Source organism: Meleagris gallopavo, chromosome 16, assembly GCF_905368555.1.
Source record: "Meleagris gallopavo chromosome 16, MGAL_WU_HG_1.1, whole genome shotgun sequence".
In the NCBI taxonomy this organism is placed as follows: domain Eukaryota; kingdom Metazoa; phylum Chordata; class Aves; order Galliformes; family Phasianidae; genus Meleagris; species Meleagris gallopavo.
This window is the reverse complement of record NC_139419.1, coordinates 1323791-1341758: the sequence shown is the minus strand read 5'-3', so window position 1 is coordinate 1341758 and position 17968 is coordinate 1323791. Positions and strand designations below refer to the sequence as shown.

The 17968-nt window shown below is 39.5% G+C and overlaps 1 protein-coding gene across 5 annotated transcripts in view; it reads right to left on the bottom strand.

The window, feature by feature from the left end:
• Positions 1-17968, bottom strand: part of TRRAP (transformation/transcription domain associated protein) — a 74948-nt gene that overhangs the window by 13161 nt on the left and 43819 nt on the right. For 3 of the 5 annotated variants that reach the window (XM_085238071.1, XM_010719681.4, XM_010719682.4), the window contains exons 56-65: positions 17401-17536; positions 14129-14320; positions 10266-10494; positions 9787-10052; positions 9007-9107; positions 6136-6337; positions 4944-5108; positions 3298-3388; positions 2076-2275; positions 1305-1566 (exon numbers count right to left, since the gene is read on the bottom strand). In XM_085238071.1, the coding sequence (XP_085094197.1) occupies positions 1305-1566; positions 2076-2275; positions 3298-3388; positions 4944-5108; positions 6136-6337; positions 9007-9107; positions 9787-10052; positions 10266-10494; positions 14129-14320; positions 17401-17536 (1844 nt within the window). The remainder of the gene's footprint in view (positions 1-1304; positions 1567-2075; positions 2276-3297; positions 3389-4943; positions 5109-6135; positions 6338-9006; positions 9108-9786; positions 10053-10265; positions 10495-14128; positions 14321-17400; positions 17537-17968) is intronic. The other 2 variants (XM_010719683.4, XM_010719684.4) reach the window with 1 other exon arrangement.

Below are 17968 nucleotides of genomic sequence, written 5' to 3'. Positions count from 1 at the left end.
TCATTTCCCCGTAAGCTTCAGTCAAAGACTCACAAAATGGTTCTGCTTTCACTTCCTTTCCCAGCAGCCTTCATCCATTAAAAATCTAATCATATGGTTCAGGACTTTCATTATCTGCTGTCATGCAACTGTTGTGCCTCCAAAAGGAACCATGCAGTGTATCGTGTGCACGAGATATGTAGGTCATATCTACAACTGAGCTGCTCTCACAAGATTCCCATCCGTTCACCTATTTTCTCAATGTTAGCAGTAAAATGCTTGAGGAAAAAATAAAAAGAAGAAAAATAACAACAAAAAACCACTGGAAATCTACTTGTCAAACTCTGTAAACTCTCCGCAACAGCGTGGACCTCAAACAACTTTATGTTAAAGGAACTTCATGTAACTGAGAATTCTAAAAAGAACAATCAGTCAACACAAGATTCACACCTGCAGAGGGATCGGCTTGATGCAGAAAGGCTGTGATTTTTAAATCACTACAAAGCCAAAAGTGAATTCTAACTCATGCCAGAATCATCTGAGTCAGAATCCCAGCAGGGTAAATTGAAAAGCAAAATCAGAGAAATATGAAAGCCCAGGTCTGCATAGGAATTCCATCTGTCCAGTTACAGACAACTAATAACTTTGAATTCTTAATTTCTGTCACATACAGCCACGTGGCCTTCACGCTTCTCAGCAAATGCATCACTGCACCCTGCTGTACACAGACTTCTCTTGGAATTTTAAATCAACTTCAGATCAAACATGTAACACCACCACTGATAAAGCAAAAAGCTGCTTCTCTCAAGTGCCTTTTTTATTAGAGCTGATTATTGATTCAATTTACCTAACAATGACGTGGGTTTTTGTAATTGTTTTTTTTCATAATCTAGTTATCCAAAACACCGAAACAATCTTAGTCATCAGAAGTCAATTGTTTTGAAAGATTCTACACAATATTGTGAACTGGGAGTCCTGCAGTGATAATTGCATTACATTCTACCATTCAACATAGAACAGTCATCATTACTGCCTTCATCTAAAGCAGGCAGTCTGATCCAAATTGCAAAAAAACTGCAGTGAAGTAATCTAATTTATTTTTAAACACATATGATTTGACCACAGGTTTAGGTAATAGAAATACGATAATATCCTCATTCTCTATGTTGTGTCTGGTTTTCATCTGACAACGTACGGAGCAACAAAGATAATACAAACTACTCCAGGTTGTGCCAAATGGCAGGGAGAATAAAAAGGCAGAATGCTTTCAGAGTTGAGCTTTGTGGGGAAAATTTCCCAGGAGATGAAGATTTTTAAAAAATTACCTGTTGTGAATTGCCCTTTTAGCTTCTGGAAGACGGGATCTTGAGCTGTCGCCTGCGCTCTCCTGGCTAGCGACTCTGAGGCTGCACTGGAAAACATGGTGGACACATTGGACACGTTCTCAAGTCCTACTCCAAAAGTGCTCACTAACTTCTTGACGAAGTTTAGGGTATGGGGAGTGATTTTGGCATCTGAAACAGCTCCGCTTTTCTCAAAGGCAACTGAATAGCACTTCGCCAAGCCCTGCTGCAGTTGTCTAAGAACCTAAAGACAAAATAATGATAACAAAGACAAAGAGTCAGGAAGATCAGGTCTTCTGATTTGGTGTAAGGAAACACTGTTAAGTCACTGCCAGGTAGACAGAACTGCGTGTACCACTTCAAGAGGCAAATAAGAGAAATGGAATAACAAGTCCACCTGCTCTCTAAATCAAATTTGGACAATAATTACCACCTGTCACAGACTACCAGATCAAGAAGAAAACTGGCATCTGTGGAATTTAGTATAAGAGCATCATGTTCCAGTTAGTACAAGCAACAGCTTAAATCCTAATGCTAGAGGCATTCGTCAATCTTTGGGAAACTCAAATACTGCTTCCATAAATAACTAAGCTCTAAAAACTCCAATCAGAGCAGCCAGTTCTAGGAATACATCAGTTTTCTAATCAAAAAGAAGATATGTTTTACTGCTCAGAAGTAATCCTAGAGAAATATTTTGCAGCTAAGTTTTCCCTAGAGGATACACACATATGAAACTGTGTAAGAGCCAAATACCTCTTCATGCCAATTCTCTCTGAACCAGACCATCTGATCTACAATGCCTTCCAGAGAAGACAAAAGAGTTGGGTGTAATTCTCGCTGCATGTGCATAATTCGACTGCATCTCCACATTGGTGCTGTGGCTCTGATTGGCCCAGGATCTGAGGCAGAGTGGGACTGATTTCCAACTGAACTTGGCTGCTGTTGCCCAGAATCTGGAAAGTGGAAAAGTAAAATCAATACAAAAATTCAAGAAAGACTTTACTCTTTATAAACTTGAAACGCGTCTGCATGCAATAAATGGTTTTGTTTTTTGGATTACCCACCAAGTTTCTGAAATTTTGTCAGTTAAGAAAGAAAACTGCTCGCAGTGCTGTTCAGCACTACAGACTTCTCAAAGCTAGAGCAATGTGAACACCCTTCAAAATCACACAGTGCTGAGTTTTATGCTGCCAAATCAAGCTCTTGAAGTAGTGGACAATATTTCATACAGGAGCAAATTAAGTAAACACTGTACATTTTGCCCCCCTCCCCTTTTTGGTGAGATCTCTTGCTCAACTGCAGGAATAAATACAACTATTGCCAACAACACATACTGTACAGTGTTACCCATTAGTAAAACTTATCTCCCGTGTTGCAACTCCACTGCACAGAGTTTTGGTTTATCACATCATGTCCTGCTACTTCAAACTTCACCATCTCCCAGAAACCTCATGTAACTCACCAGAGCAGTAGTTTGTGGCAGAAATGAGAGGAAGATATGTTATCAGCTACCACTAAGCGCATAAGTGGTGATATCAAGAATTTGGAACAAAAATTTCTCTTGCTGGACACGAATGTATTAAAGTATTATGGCATGTGAATGTATCATCTTCCTCCTCCAAAGGAGGAACAAAGGAAAATGAATCATTTTTTACTGCTCTTCCATATCTGAAATGCAAGACTTTTCTACCTAAAATCCAGTAAAGAGTGCATAATTTTGAGTAATTACAGTTACATAATAATGAAGATCAAACTCTTCTTGGTGAGCATGTTATTCAAGACAGATCAATAGTTGAAGCTCCTGTAGACTTGATGCCATAGAAAAGAACTGCAATAAAGTTCATTGGAAATTCTTTCCTTGGCCTTGAGAAGTTGCTGCGTTTCCTAGAGCAGCTATCCTCCCAGGAAAATCAGGGAAAGCTAAGGATAATGACAAGTTCACAAATTCAAACAATTTCATCTGTATCAGACTCACCGCTTTTGTAGCGCTCTCGCTGTTCTATCTTCAAGGTCAAATAGAGGGTTCTGATAGGGAAGTAGACAGCCTGGGGATAGACTCGTCCCACCTATTTGGGGATGTACAGACACACTTAAGGAACACTGACTACACATCAGATCAACACATACAGATGCCGTGTGTAAATAAGTGCAATTCAGTAATAATCCGCTCCTTGTTTTAAATAACAGCTTATGGAAAACTAGGAAATTGAAGATCGTTCCAGTAACAGAAAACCAAAGAGGATGAAATGGTGACTCCCCCCACACACTGTTAAGACATTACCTAATTAGTGCTTCCAGATAGTACTGTTCAATAAATCTGAAAATAGCATAATGCCAGTGTACCTGGGCCAGCTCACCGATCTTACTCACATACATAATGGAAGAAAACAGACATAATGACACCAGTTAGTCTTTAAATTAGGCCACATTTCCCAGTGAGCCCCACGTAAGTGATAAGAAAGCCCATTAGAGAGTAACTTTACTCCAGCTAATTGCGGCATTTAATGTAAGGGGATACCAATTTCACCAAAAAAAGATGTCAGCTCCCATAATAAAACAATAATAAAAAAAAAGCTGAAGGAGATATTAACATCCAGCGCCTCCTCTGAAATCCATACATCTTTTCTATTAAAGGAAAGAAATGATGTGTCTAAGTACTACCCACAATGGAGCACATCTTAGGACATGATCAGAGACTCCTCCAGCCACAAGTGCATTAAATCATGGATTTTTCTCCCCTTCCTCCCCTCCAAATGGGCATGGCAAGCCTGACAAGTTTTGCAATGGCACTTTCAGGATCTGCATGTGCTAAAAAGAGAGCTTAAACTAAACCATGAGCAGTTCCATCCCTGAAAACATATCTGAACCCTGTTCACATTAAGCAATAACAAAACAGTATCTAAAAATAATCTCCCTTAGTGCAAAGCCATGCTGTAAGCCAACTTTATGCTGAGACACAGGCAACGTTCTGTTCTGATCCTGTTTTAGAGCAGAGGGCAGTAAAATCTTAAAATTCCAAGGTAAGATTAACCAAAGCTCCTTTGTCTTTTCAGAGGTACAAACCGAGGAAGTCAGGTCCTTCACCTAACTCCTGAAACACTACCCTTACTTCTCCAGTCACTTGACACACTAAATTTTGAGTGTAAATTTACAGCACCTCTGTGAAGATTTCTGAGGGTGACAGTGTTAACTTTTAAACCTAAGTTTAAGAAAAATAAGAAGCTAAAAAGTCTGTCCTTTACTCACTACTTACTCACTAGAGCTAGCAATTTTTTATTTTTATTTTATCTCTGCTCTTAACACGACAAACATTTAACATTCCTAAATGTGCACTATTCTGCTCACAAAAATGTAATAAAGAGATTTCCAAGGGAAATCTAAAACGTGTTAAGCAAATAAGGCATACAATTACACTAGGTTTAGTCTCATTAAGCATTGCTCACTTTGAACTTAAAATTATTCTGCTTCTAGGGAGAAATTAGCATTTATTAAATTAACAACAGTTGCAAGAAATAACGCTTTTTAAACTTTCCTAATTTGCTTTTAAAAATTCTCATATATCTCATCTTGAAAATAAAGATTACAGACAATAAAGAACCAGTGTTCATCTTCTGTAGCTACCTGACTGATGAGGTTCAGAAGGAGTTTGCCCTCGGAGCCAACCAAGCATGTTAGCAGCTGTGGAATCCAGGCCAACCACTGGATGGGTGGGACACCAATACAGTACTTGTCCACTGCGTCTGCCAGTGTGTTCTTATCATCATCAAAACTCAGCAGCCACAGAACCTGAAGCAGAGTTTCGAGCAGACATCTCAGGGTTTGAACAAATTCAACACGTCAGTGGGATTATGCAGGAAAAAAAACCAACATCCAGATAATTACTGATATGATACTGAAGTCCATTTATCTATCGAAGCCTACCCTGGTCAGTGTAGGATTTTCCCCCAGAAATAAGATTGAAAGGATGTAAAAATAAACACGTATATTTAATGGGTCGGTGAGGGGGCTGGAGTGGAAACTGAGGCATGTTTCATACTGCCTATAAGTGTGATCTTCAGATGTGTTAACCCGAATGTTCCTGTTCCTGTCTAACCCTAACAATACTTTTTTACCACCACATTTAAATGGAAACATATCAAGCACTGCCTGCTTGTCCTAAGCACTCACAAGTAACTGAAGCTGTATTTGTGGACGCAACAATATGACATTTAGCAGGAGAGTACAAAACTAATAACTGTGTTTGGCAAATGAACTAAACAGAAAAAAAGTAATACAAAAATTCTGAAAACGAAGCACTGATTTTTTCAGAAGTTTGCTCACGAGAACAAAGATTAAACCAATGACAGCTGACATTGTACCAGTAGTAATCCACAGTTCCTATTCCTGATGGAGTCAGAAGGGCAACGCCTTCAAAACTAATCCCAGTTAAGTAGCTGGAAGAAGTATTTGAATAGAGCTGAAAAAGTGGGGAAAAAGCATTGTTAATTCTAAGGCTTTGACATGGCAAGGTATCTGACTGAACTATACAGCAGAAGGACACAAAGTCTTACATGAACTTAAAAATCATTAACAGTTATGCAAGCAAGGATGTTACTTGTCCCCTTCCCTCCTGCTCCCCACAAAGAAAGAGGTTCCACACACTAAAATATATATATATCCTAATGAAGAAAACAATCCATGATGACTTCCATGCAATGACTGTACAGCAGCCATGCATACAGTTTCAGCCTCGAGTGAAGCTTTTAATCAGCACCTGGTATTTCTCCAATTACAACAACTTGGGCATATGAATGTTCAAACACCAGAACCTTACCTTTGCTAAATATTTTCTTGATTTGCTCTCATTCTGATGACGACACGCATGCAGATAGCAAGTAATAGCAGACACACCCAGATGAAGCTGACGTTCTTTCACAAAGATATTCTCCAGGTAATCACCCCACATTGCCCATGCCTTCACTAGGACGTCGTGCATCTGTACAGCTGCAGAAAAAGCTTTGTTTGCTTCTTCAGACCTGCATTGTGACAGGAATGAATGTGAGTTTCATACTAACAAAAAAATCACTAAATCACGTAACAGATTTCTGATAGGGTACTCAATTATGTTTGTAACATCGAATGGAATTTTTCCACTAAGTTCTCCAGTAAGGGCTTATGATTGCTTTCTCTTAGCTTTCCTTTATTTCAGCAGCTATGAAAGCGAATGGTTCATAATGGAAACAATTATGCAAATGTTTCAGATCCCCAGATACTCCCTGAAAAACTAAAAGTCCCAGTACACTGCAACTGCAACACAAGCAACAGAATAAGACTCTGGGGAAGAAATGAATAATAAATGATTGCACAAGAACACCAGAAGTAAGGAGGACTGAGAAAAAGGAAAATTGAGAAGATATGGCATTAGATATCTTTTGGTGGACTCCATCTTGCCTAACTGTTCTCCCACCCAAACTCCAATTGATGTTACCTGGAACAAGTCAGCTCCTCACCCCCAAAGCTGAAAAGTTAAGAAGTTGGGGGAAAAAACAAAACAAAACAAAACACAACAAAAGAAATCTAATCATACAATTCTTGGATCCACAAAAACAACAAAGCAAAGTTTGGTAATTGGGAAGTCCTCTCTGTGTTCCCTCATGTTTCCATTTCAAGACTTGGCATATTTCACCCCAGCATACACACAGCCTTCAAACTTAGGCAATGTTTCGGGTATAAGGCTAAAGAATGAGAAAACTCACATGTACAACTGAAACAAACTTTTAAAGCATTTCAGGACTCCTATTTAATAGGAACCTTCTCTCTTCTAGAATAAGCAGAGTAAGAAGCAGGACAAAAAGTAAAGTAATGCTTGTCTGTATTTTTTATATCATAATATTGGCTTGAAGGATTACAGTGAATTAAAATGATTAGCTATTGAGACAAAATGATAGAAAGGAAGTAATTTGGTCAGTCAAACACACACTCATTGCTATGTCACACAAATACACCGCTTTCTTTTAGAAGCTTTCTGCACCTTATGCTGAAGGTTGGAAGCCTCGTAGCAAGGCAGCAGCCTGATAAATGACTTCATATGACTACTTCCCTTTCCTAAAATCAGGACTTTTCAGCAGATCCTCTTTTCTACCTCTCTACTATCCATCATTCTTGACACCTGAAATGACTTTTTAAAAATGCTCTCTCCCCACCTTGCTCAGCAAATGGGCAACACCAGAGGTGACCTCCAGCTTGCAAAGTGCTTGGCACACAGGTCAGCAGCAGTTACGCATTCTCAGCATCAAGACTGCCCATCTTCTCAAGAGTAACCATCCCAACATCCCACGTCCAGCTCCAGTGCTTGAAAATTCACGTTTGGGTTGTTTTGCAAGGTTAAGATACATGTTTTAAACAGAATCCCTTATCTGTTCGATCCTGAAGAAAGATGTAGGTACAGCTTTTGCTGTCTTTTAGTTCAACTGCATGAATTTTGTTTACTTATTTATATATATATATATACTTTACTTATTTTAAAGTGGGGTGGAGGAAAGGCAGACTTTCTTCCCTTTACACCTCAACTGAACCTAAGCTCATTTATGGCCATAAAAAAGCCCACTGCACTTTCCATTGAAGTAATTACATTCCACATATTTAAGTTTCTCTCTTGTACCCACAGAAAATACTCATTATTTCCTGACTTTAATTGCTAGATGGGGTTGCAATGTATAATTTAGAAGCTGATGGACTTCATTTTGAAAGTGTCTGCAATGCAGAGGTAAAAGAATGATTCCATCTATATGTAACATTTAGCAATATGCCATTAAATACCACATGCACAAAAAAATGCTGGAATCTGAAGGGCTGTTTTTAAGTATCACCCAATAAAATTTGACTGCTGAAATATTTTCTGTTGAATTAGAGAGACCCTCCTCAATACAGTAAGATGCCTGCCAGCATTACAGTGAAAACACTGGAAAGCTGATACTGTGAAAGTAAAGCTTACACTTCAGCGTTACATTTTTGTAAAGCAAGCCATCTCCGGAACAAAAACATCAATCTATTCAGTCCCATCTTCAACGAGTTTATGTAACATTTTCATTTTGAACCACACAGCAGATTTTTCTATGGACTCTGAACTATGCCATCACATATTTTTCTTTCCCTTAACAGACATATACAGTGAACAACAGAACGGGGAAAAAAAAGAAATAAAGATGGAGGCTAGCTTTGTTTAGGTAGCTATAATCCTGTAGATTGAACAGGGCTTTATCCTTGGTTTTATATGTGATACTTACACTGAGACTGTAATTAAAGTAGCTTCCTTTTGTCAACTATGCTAATGTATTGGCTTGTTTGAGATATCAGTTAGACATCAGTCAGTCTAACTAAAGAGTCATAGAACCAGGAAAAAAAAAAATCTTACGCTGCAAAGCTTTGGACAAAAATATTCTCCCTGCCTCTTCCTTCTGCATATCTCTAAAAACAAACAAACAAGAAATAATGGATGTAACGTTTGCTTCAAGTAGCTCTGGATATTAACAATCATTCCATCTTCAAACTGAAAAGGAACCACCGTGTAAAATTCTACTTCCATATACAGCTGTGCCAAATTTTAGGCTGGGATAAACATAGGGAACAACTTTCCTGATCAAATACTGTGCTGAAATACTTCTCTCAGATGTGTGCTAACGCCTCCTCCAGCCAGCATACTTACTTGTTAATCTGTGCCAAGAACATTCCCTTCAATGCATAGAACTCAGCAGTCATCTCCTTGGTGAAGTACTTCAGATTGGTCGATTCAATAACTTCAAGACCCTGTTACGTAAGTGTAGGTGAAAAAAAGCCTTCTAAAACGGACGCTTCTATTAACATGAAAATACCATAAAAACCAGCCAAAATGTCCCCTTGAAATAGCTTGGATTTCTAACATTTGGGTTATTTCCCACTTATTTTTCATTTAAAAATAGTGTAGACTGACAATAACTTTAGGTTTCATTTGGTCCACGCAAAACTGATTGATACAACAGACAACACTCATCAGGTGATCAGTTATCTTTTGCCTACCTTATAATTATGCATCAGAGTTTTCTACCCACAATCACACTTTTTTTCCCTTCTTTTTAACTCATTTTCACTTCAGTATGCCAGCAAACATCACTCATGAGCAAGCTGCTCAAAAACCCTAACATGCCTTACAATTGGCACTGCCCTTTTGCAAATAATGTATTTTCAAAGTCCCTTCCATTTATCCACTTTGTAAGACTTCAAAATACCTATTTCCACTTTGTATTTCTTAGTTTAACTTTTAGAACGGGTCAAAGAGGACAATGACTGCTTTCGTCCCTTACAACACTACTTAACACTAGACACAGTATAACATGACAAGGAAATCGACCCTGTCCCGAATACAGGCCATTTATTTAAATCCATACATCTGACGGCCCTCCTAACCTTCCAAGTTCTAATAACAACATCAGAGAAAAAGCTGCTGTACCTGCATGCATTCGTTTTTGCCCATAACTCCCGCCAGCTGAAGGTAACATTTAACTTGCTGGCGAATCTTCTGGAAGCAGTCCACGATGGGCACAGTTGGAATTGTATGAATACGACTCAGGATATCCAAAGCTACGTTGACCAGCCCTTGTTTTCGAGCTATCTTTCCATACTGGATAATTGCTGATGCAGAAGCATGAACTCCCAGCATCGCGTTATTGGAACTGGGATCATGCTGAGAACTGTTCTCGTATGCAGTTACAATGGCTAGAGACAAAACATGAAATGTTGTCATTATAAATGAAACCATACACACAGCAAAAGCTCACACAACAGTACGTATGAAATTACGACTCAATGGAACGCTTGAATGGAAACTAAATAAAAACAATCTTGTCCAAGCCAACAAAACTACTGCATATTTAAATAAAAAGAATTAAAAAAAACTTATTTCAAACAATGTGTTGTCTGGAAAATTACATGATGAAGGCATGCTGGACCAGGCAGTTTTACCCTGGTAATGATGCTGTCTCCACATGAAAATGCTGCTCCAGTGGGATAAATCATCTGACACAATAGGTAACCTGTTCCTCCATGTCTTTACAACAGTCTTCATATCATGCAAGCTGTTGTTCCTCCCTAGATTAGTTGGCTGCAGTCCTGCGTTTATTTGGGCTGCTTCTTGAAGTTCAATTATCTGCTGTGCTGCCTAGAAAACAGTAAGCAATATAAATCATCTTAAAAGATTGTACAGTAAACTGGCCAAGATCCATCTGATCAGTTCACCTTTAACTCATCAAGTAAAGAAGCAGCTACGCTGCCTGGGGACCTGTCCACTAATTGCACAAATAACCAATAGCCAGTAGTTATCAAAGCAGAAAAAGAAAAGACAACCAAAAGCCACATGCTTCAGCTATTAACAGAAATGCTATATCCAACTGCTGATCATCGGAACAGAATTGCTATCACCAGGTAGCTAGTACTAAGAAACAAACAACCCAATTGTTTTATGAAGTACACAAAGGTGCCATAAATTTCCTTCCTGAATACTTGCAAGAAGGTCACTGCTTAAATTCAGGCTCCACACATCTCTGAACCTACCACTGTAAGAGATTCCCCCAGCAACCTCAGCTTGGAGAAGTTACTTAGGTTAAAAATGTTTTTTTATAGTGACATTGCAATCCTCAGGTTAATGAAGGGAACAAACAAGAGATGGCAGCAGTCTCAATCCTGCTACAGGCAGCAGACATTCTGCTAAACTTCAACAACCCCAAGAAAAGGCCCACAAACTTTAATGGAATTTAATTATCCGTAGTACAATAAAACCAATGTAGTATTCTCTAAGCTACCTCTTGGCAGATAGCAGTTGTATTCATTGTTAATCAACCAAATAAGATAACTACTTAAAAAAAAAAAGAAAAAAAGCCATCTAAATTTACCCAGTGAAATCTCTTGAAACAAAATAAATTAAGCAAAGTAATATTTTCCTACAATCATCTCAGTATCAGCTCTCACAACAGCTTAACCTTCATCCTGCACCCATTCATCACATAAATTTAATTTTCTCACAGGTATTTAATCACATACTATCTGATATTAAAAAAAAAAAAGTAATTACTGCACTGCAAATTCATGGCTGCATTTGTACCTCTGTCACTCATTGCCTAATTTATCATTTCTTCATGAGGGATGTCCACGCATTAGCTGATTCTAAACGCTTGTTTTAATTGATATCTGAAAGCATTTAAGTTATTTAGCAATCCTAGTCCTTTCATGCTACAAATAGCACGCATCCAGAGGAGAAAAACTGCAAATATCAGAGAAAACTTATGAGGAAGGACATCATTTAGTCAAGTTCTCAGAGCACCAACCCAAGAAGAAACGCATCCCCTGACACCAAATCTCAGATATTCCAGAATTTCCCCCTTGGAGACAAAAGGGGGAATTGCAGTGAGCACTGACCTGCCTCAGCTGCCACGTACCGCAACCTGAAGAGGACCGCAGGCCTCCGCACTGCTGTGAAGGGGAACCCAAATCCCACCTGCAACCCCCAGGTGCTGCTGCACAACACAGGACATTCGCTTTCAAGAAGCTCCTGGAAGCGTTTCGAGGCCAAATCGCATTTTTTAAAGATGAGTTTGGACACCTGCTTCCATTCAGTTACACTTGGCAATAACATCTACTCTCAGAAGTCCGCCTCTTGCCGTTCTGAATTGCTTGCATAATTAAATCCAAGGAAAGCTAAAGGTGATGACATTTCACACGCTTTAAAGGGAAGCAGAAGTCCGTTTGTGTAACAGAGAAATGTGTGAAAGTTGTGAAGGACACAAGCCATACACTTCTCACATGTTACACGTCTTATTTCATCTCACGTAACAAATAAACTGCATCATCTGCACGATCACAGTTGTGCCAGTTGCTTCACAAAACACTCCTGCAGGTCTCAAGATCTTCCAAGCTTTTCCTGCCTGGATGAGAACCAAGTCTTTTCCCCTAACTTTCCAAGTGGATTCTCAGTAACACCTGAGTTAAGGAGCAGGACCAAACACACAGAATTTGAACATCTTTTTTAAACTGCATTGCCAATTTGCCTGAAGAAGAAAGATTGAAAGCAAAAATAAACATCTATCTGGTGCACAGTATCTGCAAACCAATTTACAATTAAATGCTGGAAAAAGCACATTATTTGTCTTGGAACATTTAATAATTAGGTCTAAAATATGGTAAAAACAAGCACTAAGGACCTGTTCAGCAAGGATGAAAGAAAAGACATCTTCTACTTCCCTTATTCCAATCATACTTCCTTAGAGAAACAGAATACAGCACATCTCTTATGAGAGAAAAACATTTTTAGGACTCAGAAGTACCCAACCAGCTCTGCCTTCCCATAGAAATGGATGACAGAGTTAAGGAAAAAGTAAAAAATGGCACACACACAAAAATGTTAGCTTTGCCCATCCTCTTTGTACACACTGAGTTACTCAACTGGAAAGTTACTCATCCTTTCTAAGTCGAGGATTCCAGTACGCACACAAGGCTTTCTTTAAACATCAGTGCTGGAAAAGATCCAGTGCAACACAGCACAGTCATTTTATAGACTAGGATGAAGTTCAAGTTACAAACTTCTCTTCTGAATAATCCTGAAAGGAGCTAGCAGAGGTGAGCCGGTACTGTGCTCTGCGTGCTTTTTGTGTTGCTGTTCAGTTTCATCACTGTTTCTTTTCAAAGTTCTCGTAACTCAGAACCAACAGACTGCCTCTCGTTTATTCTGAGAACAGCTCACAGCTTCACTGTCAGAACGCTGCCCTGACTTCACGATTAAGCTCCTCTCAAACCTTCACGCTTGCTTTGCCCATTTTTCTTGCCCAGAAAGCACACAGATCTCTTTCAGATCCCAAAGTAAGGCCACAGGGCTCCAACCTCTTCTGATATCAGCGATCTGTTCCTCCTCAATTCAGCAAAATGCCCCTGACAAAGGTTACTGCTGTCTCAAGTCTTCCAGCTGACTTACTCTCGCAAGTGCTCTGTAACGTATTGGAATTAAAATGAGCCAATTAGTTGGAAGCAGTAACCTTTTCAATCAGCACAGCTAAATTTGGAAGGTACGCACCCACATGCAGACAAGGGGAATTACTGGAATATGGTCTCCCACTCAGACCAAAGACATTTTCTTTCCTGCAGCTGGCATCAGATGGGATGCAGGGAGCAGTGACCCCAAAGCCCTCCCATCTGTGAAGCAACATATTAAGAATTCTTTTTACAACTCACTGCAAAGATTTTAAGGCAATACCAATCAGAGCCTGCCAAATGACCTAGGCAGGCGCTCCATAAAGCTGAAGACCCATGCTTGAAGCTCTGAAGTACACATCAGTTCATCTGGTACAATCCACGCTCTCTTCCTCTCCATGTCTAATCAGAAGTATCACGTAATTCAGAGATGAGACTCCTTCCTAATGCCATTCCCTGCTGCTTTACTTTGGAAGATATTTCAACACTCCCACAAGTATTATAATATAATACTATACCTACTCCAAATAGAACACAGTTTAAAAGCCATTAAATGGTCAAGCACTCCAAGTGCTGCAGTGCACGGTGCATTAGCCCATAAAGAAGGCTGAGTCGTTTGTCAGTTTTTAAACAGACACATCAATACACCACAAACAGAACACATTCAGGTGAACCATAAACCTTCCAACTAGTCCCCCTCAATATGCACATTCTGCAATTTCAACAAAGAAAACTAGGAGAAACCAATCAGTTTTAGTAAAATATTTCATACCCACAGTCACCAACTGAAGCCTGCTGTCAGCACATAACTGATAAAACAAGCTTGCGGTTCTTACCTGGAGGAGGGGAGTGTGAACATGGGACACCACGTGGGGAAGCCTTCGCCACTCCCGAATGGCCAGGCTGCTCGCCATCTCCACCAGGCGCTCAATGAAGTTCAGCTGCTGCTCCTCAGGGTGGCAGATCGCTAAGTATCCTCTGTACATGTTCACTTTCCAAGCCATTTCTTTTGGACAACTCAACTCCACCTGGTAACGAAACAGAAGGAGGTCTGGTAAAGCTTACTCGTGCTTAAACATCAGACTTTTCTGATGCATTTTCTAAAGACTTCTTGAACACTCGGGTTCCTTATTTTGTTTAGAAAACAGCCTAATTTCTACAGATATCAGACTAAACCACCACAATTTGTCATAACAGGGGCTCAGGCTCTAAGAATCATTGGTGAGGGTAGGCTAGCAAAGAAATTGCCAGCTCAGCACAAGAGCAGAGGTGCTGCACACAACCTGCTCAGGGCACACCGCCAGGCAGCCGAGGTGCAGCTGAGACAGCTAGGCAAGCTGAAAGCAGTCCTGCAAGAGGAGCACGAAGCTCACTGCCAACCAGTTCACCCTGCACGAAAATGAGTGCTTCTCAGCAGAGCCTACTGCCTCCGAAATGCTTCAGGGGCTCCAGAACATTAGCTTCTCACTTAGAAGGATACCATCCCTATCTGTCAGCATGTTATGCCAGCATTATACTTCCCAACTGCCTGCTAAGTTTATCAGAATAAACAGATGATTTTTCTTTTTAAATCATCTACACATTGCCTTCCCAGTGACATCAAAACCATTTCTAAATTCAGGTGCACAGTCAGGAGGCAGTACTAAAATGATTAAAATAATTTTAAACCATTTTCTTAAAAATCTCGGACCAGCAGAAAAAACAGCAACTAAAAATGGCAAAACACTTGAATTGCCTAGCAAGGAAATCCTGATTTTACAGAAATCCTTCCACATTATCTTCCTGTTGATGTACTGCACCTTAACCATTACAACTGTTATTTCTGCTTATCCCCAATTGGCTTTTACGCCTGAGACTGCAAAGAGAAACTGCCAGGCACCAGCCTTACACTTACACAGTGAAAATCATCTCTTTTTTATTACGTTATCTACTGGATCATTAAACACAACGGCAATGTGAGCACATGGAAATGAGCCTTGGGTCCTATCAAAGGCCACACGGTATTTTAATAGCTCAGCTTAAATAGGTAGATTATTTAAAGCGTTTCACTAAGATTTATGAAAGCTGCTACATATTTGCCATCTTTTCTGACCCTCTTCTGACCCAGGGATCACTGCAGAGATTCACATAATTGTACATTTAAAATCAGTTTTTCAAAGTCAAGTTTTAAAGAACAGCCACAGAATACCATCAGAATTGGAGCAGTGAGTATAGCAGCAAACCCACCGCTCCTCACATCCTAGTATTTATACAAACACGTGTCCTGATGCATCTTTTAAGGGAATCCAAGTGAAGCCACAGAGGCTCCATTTACGGTTTTCAGCAGCATCTCCTCCAGAGTCAATTAGTGAAGGTTCCCATTACTGAAAATACCTCATTTGATGTAACTGCCACTACAGCACATCAGCAGCTACTTGTGCTTGTCACTTCTACTCAAATCCATTTCCAAAACCAGACCCTGTCAGACGTCATCTATTTCATTCTGGTCAAACTCAAGGTTTAATATACACCATACAATGGAGTTCTTATTTTAGGCTTCAAAGGTTTTTCAAATAACACAGTTCCTATAATCAGTCGGTAGAGTTGAATACTTACACATAAAATAGCAATTTTTTAAAGAGCAAGAGAAGTTAATTAAAATGCAAATATCACCCGTTAGATCATTTCTGCAGCTGCAGTACAACTTGCTACTTATGCATTTGGCTCCATGTGAACTGATAAATGCTAAAATGCATCCTTAGAGGCAACTGCTTCATTCCAACCATCAGTACTGCAAGCGTGGGAAAATTCAATTTCAAATGCTGTAATGGTTGGACACCCTTAATTTAGGTTCCAAAAAAAAAAAAAAAAAGCACTCCCTTAAATTAATTAAACAGCTTTTCCAATTTTCACTGTTTAGCCTTTAAAGCAAATCACACTGACTGCACGTACCTATATAACCAGCACTGCAAAGGAATAAACACAACATTAAAAAATGCAACTGGAATTTTCAGTCTCATCTTGAAGAAAGGAAAAGGAAAAACACAATTGGGTGTATCTATCGTGGGAGAATAAGTTGTCACAATGAATTTAACGCAGAATTCTCACCCTTCAGATTTCAGTACTACATCTGATCCGTGTTTCTGCCTTAACTAACCACAGATGAACAACTCAACTACGAGAAGCAGGCCTGATATCTTACAGCAGCTTCAGGAACAATAATGTGAGCTGATTCTCACAGGATGGATCACAAAACAGTGGGGAAAAGATGCCTAAGAGGGTAAGGATGAATTTATCTAAAGATGGCCTTTCTCCCCCCCCCACCCCTCCTCCCTTTTGCATGTGGAAGAACTCCCAGTTTGATCTCAGAAAAAAATATCTACCTGTGTGATTTCTGTGGCATCTTCTTAGAAATCATGGACATTCCAAGCATGTTTCCCTGGCCTCTTAAACTTCATTTACACACACACAGAAAAATATGTTTATAGATACTTGGAAAGAAAAAAGAACTTGGAGATTTTCATCTTTTGAAATATTATTTTACATTGTGTGCCTCCCGCCTTCAAAGCCTCCTGTGACAGGCAGAACTTCGTGGAGCACTCATTCCTTAGGCAGACAGATTCATTCTCCAGGCACACAGATGCACTGAATGCACAGTCTCATGAGTAAAATCCAGGAAAGGACAAAGGGAAGGTTAAATGTTTTACAAATGCATGTTGTTCAGCAAAATGAATTACAAGCAGAATACAATAATGAGCTCCATAATGAATCAGGAAGGTCAATAGCAGGAAAGTACAAACAATGAATTCTATCCCTTACCAAATGAGGAAGACAACTGCTCCACTTGCTACACACAAGTTCCTCAGTTTCAAACAAAAGCTACACATAGTGCTATTTTCTAAAACAGCGTGTAACAAGAAGAGCACATCTCTTCTCCTTCAGATGAAAAACATGTCCAGAAAGCCTGTGGCACATCAACCCCTGGGATGCCAGAACCCTACCAGACAAGGTAGCCTGATCTATTTGGGCCTGCTCTGAATGCATCTCTGTTCCCTTCCAATTCAAAGCAGTCTGTAGTTCAATAAGCCCTATATTAAAGTAAACATGAACACAGAAAGTCCTCACTCACCTGCACCAGAGCCTCCTTCATAGCAGTCCAGTTTGAGACCCTCCATGCACATTCCAGTACCAGGTAAGGATTTATATGGCCTTTCGACTGCCCGTATTCTGTCAAAGGTTCCCACTGGTTCAATTCTTTGGAGCAACTAAGAAAATCAAAACCACTGTAAGTTTATTTACTACTACTACTACTACTAATAATAATACTACTACTACTACTACTACTAATCATCATCATCATCATCATCATCATCAATAAAAGTGTCTTTAAGTTTTGTATTAGATTACCAACATATTTGTTTCTCCGTGAACTGCTCTGCAAGCACTGCAGATATTTTATCCAGGTGGGAGGATTTATTACCAGTTATGTGAGCAGACAAAAGCTGCACTTTCTGTCTACCTTAACAACAGTTTTAAGTAGGAAAAACAAATTTTAGTTCCAGTCTGATTCCACCAATATCAAATTACATTTTTACCAATCTTCACACAAGTTACGAGGGTCTCGTAAGGGAGTATAAAAGTAGGTTGTTTTTTTTTTCCCCCTTAACTTTCCCCTGTATTTAAACGGTCTGAGTGAA